This window comes from Talaromyces amestolkiae (genome assembly GCF_001896365.1).
Source record: "Talaromyces amestolkiae strain CIB chromosome Unknown scaffold25.1, whole genome shotgun sequence".
In the NCBI taxonomy this organism is placed as follows: Eukaryota; Fungi; Ascomycota; class Eurotiomycetes; order Eurotiales; family Trichocomaceae; genus Talaromyces; species Talaromyces amestolkiae.
The window spans coordinates 3,212-13,750 of record NW_024468061.1 but is presented as its reverse complement, the minus strand read 5'-3'; the positions used below and the strand labels follow the sequence as shown (position 1 = coordinate 13,750).

The window sequence follows — 10,539 nt, the reverse complement described above, 5'->3', positions numbered from 1 at the left end:
TAAAGCAAAACCCATCTCTTTATAAGTTCAAACTTTTACAAATTCCTAGAGACTGTCCTATCCGCATTTCCCTCTTCGCCTAAACCTTCAAACACCAACCGTCTCCTCTACCTTCTTGATCTCATGGTCAGGAAGTTGCTCCAGGGGAATGATAAGTGCCAGCAGGACAGCGGCTACTGCACCGGCGAGACCAAAGGCGAAGACGTCCTTAATCTCGACCATGTAAGCATTGGTCACGGCTGTAAGCTCACTGCCCTGGAAAATGTACTGTATCTGGGATGCTCCTGTTCCCAAGGCCGTAGCAGTGTCGATATTGGAGTTGGACTTCTTCAACGTCTGCAGCAAGCGATTGGCAAAAAGAGCCTGTGCCACGATAACGAAGTACGTTCCACTCATAGATTGACACACAGGGCAGGCTTAGTTAAGGCGACGTGTAAAGTAGAACAGCGTGGTTCATACTTAGCATGATACCAGTGGAGCTTGCCACATCCTCCGGCTTTGAGAAACCCTGCACTGCTGTCATAGGGATCTGGTTTCCGAGCCCGACCGCGAAGCCATAGAGAACTTGAGTCCCAAGGTAGCGGGCCTCGGGTGAATTGACACCCATAGTGTAGAACAGAGCCATTCCGGCAACCATCAGGAGTGCACTGATTAGTTGATAGGGCATAAGATGGCGCGTCTTTCCGACAATCCCACTACTCATCAGGGCTCCCAGGGAGAAAAAGGCCAGGAAGGGGAGGGTATCAACGCCACTCAAAACAGCGGACTTGTCATGAATAGACTGGAAGTAGATAGGGAGATAGAACATTACCTGGTAGAATGAAGAATTGGAAATTTGGGAAAAGATCAGTATTAGCATCTGGAAGAACGGCGAGCAAGAAAATAGTACTTATTCACTCACATATAGCACCACAAGGCATTAGCCCATGTTATTGGAGGCCTGAGGAGTCTCGATGGGACCATCGCGCGTGAACCTTGGAAACCCTCGACAACGAAAAAGAGAATGGTGACGGCAATCCAGAGGACCAATAGGGCAATAGCGACTCCGGTATTCCATGCTTTGCTTTGACCACCCCATTGAAGAGCCAGGGCAAAACATACCAGTAAGCCAAGCAAAAGACTGAATCTGGGTAGATCGAGCTGCAAAAGAACCTCTGTCCAAGAGGCTGGGACCGGTTTGACATGCCTGGGTACCCGGAAGAACAGCAGACACAGGACGAGAATGGGTCCTCCAAGCGGCAGGTTGATCCAGAAGCACCAACGCCAAGAGACGCCACTGGTAGAAAGCACCGCCGATAATAGGCCCAAGGATTGTCGATACCATAAAGACACCCATCCAGCTACCGATCAGGACTGGTCGCTGCTTTGGTTCGGCCACGAGATTGATAACGAGAACAGAGCCTCCCAGCGTTCCCGCAGCTCCCAGACCTTGGATAGCTCGACCAACAATTACAGAGATGTTATTAGGAGCTACGGCCGCGACAATGCTACCTACCAGGTAAAATAGGACCGAGCACATGTAAACCCATCTAACAGGGAGGTATTTGTAAAGCTTTCCCCACATAGGCGAGGAAGCTCCGACAAGAAGAAAAGTTGCGCTTCCATACCATCCTACGTCGTCAAGTTGATAAAAATCATCAGTGATCCCAGGAATTGCAGTTGCGATAATTCCAATCTCGAGAGCTGCAAGGAGTGTGCTCACAAAGATGGTAAACATGATCAGAAACAACCGCAGTCCAGTGATGTATCCCGGCTCGGCAGCCACAGCCTTGTCTTCCTTATGCTTTTCCTGGATGCTGTCTGCTGGGGTGTGCTCGTCATTGCTAGCGGAGATCGACGGATAGGCTACTGCTTCCATGTCGGTTTTCGGGCCCGTTTCCGACGGAGAGATATCTTCAGAAGGCTCGAGAGACATGATGATCAGCTTTTCTGTGGCGACCTAGGGGGTTTTAAATTCGCAGAAGCACGAAGTTGCTAAAGGAGGTTGAGAGGAAGGTCTGGAGAAATAGGAGATAGAGCATCCATGTCAGCACGGTATGCAGGTATATAAGAGAAAAGTAATTCTCTCGCAGATAGTATAATGGGCTCAGGATTAGGATTGCTAAGGATTGATAATTCGTCAGGGAAACAAACAATACGTAGGTAATCAGGCACAAGTCCACCGAGGGAGGGCAGATGTGTGATACCTACCTTTTTGTCGGTAACAAGGAAAAGTATATTTTCGACCGCCGCACCGCCGCACCGCCACACCCGACCTCCGGAGCTAACACAATTGGGATTAGTATCACACTTAGACCGCCGCACTACTGTCGATCTCCCGAGTTAACCCAGGTTGGGCTTAGCGTAACATTTCGACCGCCGTGAACCTATTGCATGTGCAGTATGTACGTGGAAACACGGGCAAACTGTTGGCAGAATGTGTCTTCGCCCAGCTGGAAGCTGATAAAGATAGTGCTTCCACCTTCTTCCGCCGGCCATCCTCCCCCGCATATCCTTTTCTTTTGCCTTTCTTTCGTATTGCACCTTAGCCCAGATGCCACTCTCGCCTCGTCTAGAGATCGCGCCAAACATCGGCAGCCCGAGGTCAGTTTTCACAGCCATATTCTAGCCCGTTAGATTCCAATGCAGTGCAGATCACTGCAACCACTCAGCATAAAAGATAATTAGGCGGTGTAGGACATACTTACATCCATCAATCTAGATCATGACAACAACTATTCTATAAAATCAAGGGGACACTTCATGCAACTATACATGGGCAGCCCAACAGCGCGAAAGCGTGAGCACCGAAATCAGATTCTACCCTTTATTCAAAGCTGACCGCTTCGTAGTTTATGGGCATAGTTATCTTATCTCTCTGTGACGTGCTAAGGCATAGAGTAATCACTATTCTGTACTAGGTACGAGAGATTCAGGTCTGTACTTCAATAACAGATACTAAGAGTTAATTACTAATATGAACTAATACTACATCTTCTACACCGTATAAATACCTTGTATGGTTATATCAAATATCTTCTTAGTTTTGTTGGTTACTGGTGGTTTAAATAGGGTCTTGGTTATGAGGCCGGGATCGTAGCAAGGTTACCGGTATGATAGAGCATAGGACCTACAGTATCACGGTGAATGAATTTATTATTATAAGTCGGAGAACCCACATAGGAGTAAAGGAAATAACGAGACATGGGGCTTCCGGACTAACCAACATGTTGTTCTGGCTTGGGAGATCACGTACCATCAGCTTTATTAAGTAGGCCTGCAGCCTTCATTTTCATCCATGGTACATAAAACCGAGGACATGCGTGTTGTAAAGTGGGAGTGTATTAATTATGGCTGTTGGATGCTGCCTGTACTTCGTGGTTCTCTATTAGTAAAAACTAAAATCCGCCCTAGCGCTGTGTAGGTTGGTGTTCAACATACACTTTAGTTTAGACTCTGTTTGATTTACATTTATTGTTTTCGAGATAGCTAAGATCATGCCTTGGGAAGCGGGCTCTATCTAGGTAGATTTGACGTACTGTAATATTATAATAGCGGAGTTGGAAAAGAAAGTACCTCAGTCTGGGGGTAATCTGTTTTCGAAACCCACTGTACCGAATAGTAGCAAAGACTATGATCTTGATAGCCCAAGTCCAAAATTGAGACTTCTCGGGAAGCTATGCAAAAATCAATGTTATGTTTATAGGTGATCACCCTTCTCCGCAGATAGTAGCAGTTCTCTTCTGCAGTAGCGTACCGTATTGTCTATAGCAATGAAAAGGCAAGAAGCGGATAAGTTCACAATATATGTTCCCCGAGATGTAGCTGTGAGACACTAAAGTTTGTGATAACAAGCACACTTAGTAGATAAATTGTAAAGGCTTAATTCCAGTTGGTTTATAATGTAACGCCCTCTGACGGCTTTGGATTTGGAGTAGGTCCATAAGGAACTTTTATCTACAGACACAGAGTGTCTACTGGGCGGATGTAATCCTTGCAAAATTCGTTACATATCTTCACTATGGTTTGCTCTCTATCTACAATACATCTAGACTTATCATGCGCCTTTTGTATCTTATATATATATAAGCTTGAAAGGGAAAGCTAAGAGCTAAAATAATTTTAATACGCGAAAGAAGGCTAAATAGCTACATAATATTAACCGACTCTCTCAAATTTGCCTAACGTCAATGACACATATTGCAAGCACTCCGCTTAAAAGTCAAATTCTGCAAATGAGGACAGTTTTTGAGGTATGATGATCTATTGACCTAAAAATTTTAGCCTCTTTCCGTTCTACGACGGAAAAACAGGTGGAATATCAGCATTATATATAACTAATCAATCAATATTATAAAGAAAGGTTTTAGTGTACAACTAGTGATTGTGAAGTATCAAGACACGGCCGTCTAATCTAGAGCCATAAGAGCGCAAGGGCTGCGATGGAAACCGAGATAATGATCTGAGCCAAGCTTCTTGGATGACCCAACAATTCAGCACCATTGAACGCAGGCAAATCGGATGTGCCCGTAGAGGTCGAGGCTTTTGGCAAAGTACTAGAAACAGAAAGTGTAGTGTAGCTCACAGGAACAGAAGAAAGCAAACGGGACGAAGCAGTTGATCCAACCTGGGGATGAGCGGGATAAGTCGCAACTGCTGTTTCAGATAGCGTATATGTAGACTCTCCGACAAGGAGGGTCTCTGTCACGATCTGGGGAGCAGCTGGGTTGGCAGAACAGCCTGTCACTTCAGGAGGGCAGGAGGTGAATGTAGCGGTACGGGTGCTCAAGATTGGTGACACGGAGACGGAGATGAAGGGGATACCTGTCGGCAGAGAAGTTACTTTCTCGGTAATCACGTAAACGGTAGTCAATGCCGCTAGCTCTGTAGTAACCTGCGCAGTAGGTTCATTTTCGGCTACTGGACAGACTGTAGTCGATACGTAGATCGTCTCAGTCGTGACATATGTGGTTCGTGACCGTGCTGGACAATATATAATACTCGAAGGACAGGCGGTGATGGTAGAGGTACGAGTACTGTAGATGGTAGAAGTTGTCAATTCAACATTGGAAGATGTGATGTGGCCGGAAGATGTCGTTGAGGGAAGATCAATAGGTGGAGGTGATGAATTAGGTTCCAGAGGACCTGTCGATGGGAGTTGTTGGTTTGATTCTGTCGAAATAACGGTCGTGGAGAAAGGATCCAACGTGGAAGAAGACGAAGGAACAAAGGAAATAGTCGATGAACTAGAGATCGAGATGCCTACCGGGTTTGAGATTGGAGGGGTAGATTGCAACTCCGTGCTTGTCGCGGTAGATGTGGTTGCTGCGAGGGAATTGGATCCAGTTGAGACAGAGGGAGGAGCTGAAGGAATGACAGGACTAGAGCCGTGTCCGATAGACTGACTTGACACTGACGATACAGATGTGTGTGGATTGATAGGGGGGGAGGTTGGGGGGACCGATGACGGCGATACCGATGAAGAGCTGGGTAAAAGAGGTGTGCTCGTCGGTGCGAAAGTATTTGACCTCGATGGATTAAAAGATGATGAGGGATATATGGGAGCGGTGGAACTCGAATGGGCAATAGGTGATGAGGACGCAATGCTAGAGACCAGGCTCGAGGGCTGTGGTGATGGTGTGGATGCCGATGGTATCTGCGAAGGGATCGACGATGGCAGTACTGGTGAAGAGCTCTGTAGAAGGAGTGTGCTTGTTGATATTAATATAGCTGAGCTCGAATGAGCAATGGGTGATGAGGACGCAATGCTAGGGATCGGACTTGAGGGCTGTGGTGATGGTGTGGACGCCGGAGGAGTCGAGGTAGGTGTCGACGTTCGCGTGGTAGTAGTGCAAGCTTGTGTAGTTGTATCAAGAATGAATTTGGCGTTATCTATGTAGATAGCAACTTGGGCAATGCGATATGGGGAACAAGTTATGTAAATGCCAAAAATGTGACTTTCTGTTGTTGCGGTGAATGGGCCGCTCAGAGTGAGCCACTGGCTGTTGGTGCTCCTGTAACTCGCGGTGTTTCCGTTGATGAGGTTAGCCGCCGAGGCAGAGTCATGGTAGAGATCTACAGTGCAGAACTCTGTGATAGCCGCATTGGTGATCACTACCATGAAGTCGACAGATGCTTGATAGGTAGTACCTGGGACCAGACCTGATATTGTTTGGTAGATGTACTGAAACGGGTATACGCCACTGGTTAATCTATAACGCCCGTTAGCATATCTGAGCTAGTTTCACCCCGTTTGAAAATTCGTACAGCGACTGAGAGCCATCAATTGCTTGAGCGGTCGTGGTTGTGCGCGGATAGTAGTATGACCATGGGCTCAAGCCGTCCTCCCAGGATGGGTTCGAGAGAAGATTGGTTGATACAGTGGTGTCGGTACAGGTCACGTCGCCGCTCGTAGAGCCACTACCTGCAACGGCTCGTCCGAGGCCTGTATAAAGAGCGATAGAGAGCCACCATCTCAGGGAAGCCATATCAAAGATGTTGAGGATCGCGTCCGAGCCAAGTACTTAGATGATTCCCCTAGAAAAAGAAAACCTCCTTGAAAGACTTGTTGTGGGGGTTTGGGGGGATTTTAAGCTCCGGACCCGGACGCGGTGCTAAATCTTCATCTCTATCGTTAGGGCGTAAGATTCTGGTCGGCAACTTTTCCTTCTGTTGTGGTCACGATCGAGATTTGAATAGTTCATGGAGCAGGCGGTTCTTATTGTCCAATCACGGACCGCAGTTTTTCAATGGGTGACAAACTCAAAAGTTGTTCCTGAATCAGGCACGTGGCCTGGACCACCGGCGTTTCCGGAGACCCACTACCCACTATGATTAAGCCAGCCTAGATTTAGTCCTCGATAGAAGGCATTTTTTGGCGGGATTGGGTGGATTTAACCGATTTCGGCCACTTTTAATTAAGACTATGAAGCCTGACCTCCGTCCCACTTCGTTTGCCACAAGCTTGCTTTTTTGCGATCATTAGTTTGCATTGAACTAAAGGATGGTTTAGGATTGTGGCTTACAATTTCCTTAGAAGCTAGGTCTATATATCTAACTCTAACCAAAATACCTAGCCATAGATTCCCGTGAACTGACAGTTACTTCACTTTTTTAGTATATAGATCGACTTTATGCTAAATCTAACATAGAGAGAATTTTATGTTATTTTATCTTTTAGTTCTTTTATGTTACGTTCCTATTAAATATAATTTTTAATAAATTTTATCTATGTTTTTTAATTTATATATAAATACTAAACTAAATTTAAATATCAGTAAAATTCTAAGATGAAAAACTGGTATTTATATAAAAAAATATCTATTATAATATAGATGATTTTATGTAAAAATTAAATTATTGTCGCAAACCGATGTTTTATAAACGTCTAGATCAGAGAACTTGTCACTTAATGGCGGTCAAAGTGGTATTCTGATAATAAAAGGACAGTAAGCCTAAGTAAAAAATAAGATAATCTTAGTGTCAGAGAAATCAAGAAGTCACAGCCAATGAATCAGGCCCCCATGCACGGAAACTAACAAGATGGAACAAAGGATTATCCGTAACCGCTAGGGTTAGGGTAATAGAGCCGATAGAGCCATTGTTAGGGCAAGGCTCGAATAGCTCAAGTAGAGTCAATAGAGTCATTATTAGTAATAGGCTTAACTAACTCTACTGACAATAAGATTTATAAAGATATTTATTTACTATATATTTAGTTTTAGTCTATTGTCTTAAATTAACTATTTAATCTTAAGTATACTATTATTTATAGATCTAGTTAACTAAAGCTTTCTTATTACTACTTAAGTATATTGCTCTTTCCTAAATAGAATACTATTTAATTATTATTAAGTAATGAGTTTACTCTAATCTAAATAATTATAAATTATTAGTTTATAATAATTTAAGATCCTTATTATAAAAGAGAAGTCTTAATAAGAAAGCAATATCTACTCCTTAGTAAATATTAGTACCTTTTAAGGTTTAAATCTATAAGCTAGTACTATTAATACTAACTAGAACTCTGTCTTACTTATCCAGTAATACTATAACTACTAATAATTAGAATATCGCGTCTATCCTAGTAAGGATTGAAAAACTTAAAAAATAAGTTATAAAGGTATATATTAATAATAGTATTATCTAGAAAGAAGTTAAGATAGAGAAGATTAAATTATTTTTAAGAGAATAAAGAACTTTAAAAGTTTTTCTAGTAAAGCTATAAATCTACTTTATAAATAATATTGAATAAATTATTACTAAAACTAATAAAGTTATAATAGCTGCTAGCTTCTTTACTAGAGATATTATAATATAATTTATATCTTATATAAATAATTATTTAATTAGTAATAAAGATTAATATAATYTTAAGATAATTAATTATTTTAGTAGCTTCGCATATTTCAAAGAAAAATTGAATTAACTATATGGGATAGTAAATAAAGAACTTAATACTATATATTAAATTAAAGAAATTAAGTAKTATAGATCTATTAAAGAATATATTATAAAATTCCTCTAAGTATCCAGSAAGCTGTAATAAGAAGAGTAAAGACTATAAAACTAGTTTTATAAAAATTTAAAAGAAAATACATGAAAGATTAAATCTTATAAATAATATTATAGTTTAATATATTTAAAAAGATAATAGAAGCTGTATTATAGATTGACTTATAGATTTAAATATAATAATTAAAGAAAGAAGAATATTACTAATTTTAAAACTAYTAATATTAGTAGAAAGAATACTAATTAAATATATATTARARAAGAACTTAAGATAAAGATAATAATATTATTATATAAATAAATATTATACTAACTAAGAAAAAAAAAAAAAAACTAATTAAAAAGAAAACCTACTTTAATTATAGAATACTAGAATATTTTATAAATAAATATTAAAAGCTAAAAAAGAACTAAAAAATAGCTAATTAAAATTTATAATAATAAATTATAATAGTTATTTATATAGTAATACTAGATAAGAGCAGTACCAAAAAAATCTTAGAAATTAATAATAAACTATTAGAATAATATAAAAAAAGAATCCAGTAGTAAGCTAAAAAATAGAAATAATTATAGAAAGAAATTTAATAGGTATTAAACGAGCTAATAAACCTAAATAATAATATTGAAAAAGTAATATGATATTATAGAAAGATTAAAATATTTAGAAATATAGAAAGACTCCTATAGGAATAGATAACATTGAATAAAGAAGAAATATAAAGAGTATTAAAAGGAAAGAATATCTAAGTATCTATAGCTATGTATAAGGATGCTTATTATATATTTTTAAAGAATAAGCAGAGCTATAAGGTATAAATAATATAAATATCTATAAAAAAATCTATAGAAGTAGAAAAGTCTAGTAAAAGTACTAATTATAAAGATTTCTTACTAATTAAATTATTTTATTCTTAATTAGTGTTATAAAATAGTGATAAATAGATAATAAGTTAGCTAGTCTTAGATTGAGAATAATTAAAACCTTATCTAGACCTTTATAAAAGAATAAATTAGATTATAGAAGTGCATAGAAAGGAGAAGCAATATTAATATATAACTATATAAGAAATAGATAACTATGAAATGGAATAAAGTTATAAGATAATATAGATAACTAAATAAGAAATTTAGAATATAAAATAAAATTAGAGAGATAATCTATATAATTATACATCTATTAAAGCAACTTATTAAAAAGAATCTTAATACACTTAAAAAGAGCATATCAAATAATGTAAGAAATATTATAAATAGATATATAAAGACTGTCTAATCTATGAATATAATAATAAGATCTTAATAGTAATATATAAATAAATTACGAACTCTATTAGACACTAGCTATGTAATAGATAATTAAGATATGTACTAAACTGCTTATATATATACTATTTATATCTAGAAGGGTGTATATATATCAAAATATATTAGATAATATATTATGATAATAGATATAAGTTCTACTATCTTAGTAAGAAAATTAATTAGTAGTTCTCTAGAATGCTAGGGATTATAGTATAAATTAAGTTTATATGCCTAAATGAAAACTTAACTTATAGATATATATATAAAGAAAGTAGACATCTATCTTATTTAAATCTTCTAGAAGAAATATATTATTATTATTATTTATATTTAACATCTATATACAACCTTATGGGTTATGACAGACACATGCCGGGTAAGACCCTAGGCTCTAAGGTCTAGGGGCTTATCCCTAAGAGTTCCCAACAGTATATTAATCTAGGCCTTAATCTCGCYCCYATACGGCGCATCCRCCAGGGACTTTTRRGCATGCTTATAGGCCTCCATGCCTATAAGAATCCCTCATAGTTTCCAACGTAGGAGCACTCCTAGCGAGCGTTAGCCCTGGTGGCCAYGCTTAAGCACTAGGGTGCTCATCCCCCTATCCTACCCCCTCGTCCTCCCACTCCCTTAGGGCTTCCCACCCCYATTGGTCCCCTAGTTCTGCTTCTTTAGCGCTCCGGGCACTATCCTCGAAGAGATCAACGCTGTCGAGAAACCGGAGCAGCGCTGGTGTGG

General features: G+C 39.3%; 2 protein-coding genes across 2 annotated transcripts; both read right to left on the bottom strand.

Annotated features, from left to right (window-relative positions):
• Positions 1–87: 87 nt before the first annotated feature.
• Positions 88–1,915, bottom strand: BHQ10_009495 (uncharacterized protein; the record flags this gene model as incomplete). The annotated part of the gene is made up of 4 exons (XM_040882416.1): positions 88–416; positions 460–811; positions 961–1,186; positions 1,263–1,915. The coding sequence occupies 4 exons, from the start codon at positions 1,913–1,915 to the stop codon at positions 88–90; spliced, it is 1,560 nt and encodes a 519-aa protein (XP_040737997.1).
• Positions 1,916–4,393: 2,478 nt separating this feature from the next.
• On the bottom strand, positions 4,394–6,467 carry BHQ10_009494 (uncharacterized protein; the record flags this gene model as incomplete). The annotated part of the gene is made up of 2 exons (XM_040882415.1): positions 4,394–6,191; positions 6,247–6,467. The coding sequence occupies 2 exons, from the start codon at positions 6,465–6,467 to the stop codon at positions 4,394–4,396; spliced, it is 2,019 nt and encodes a 672-aa protein (XP_040737996.1).
• Positions 6,468–10,539: the final 4,072 nt, after the last annotated feature.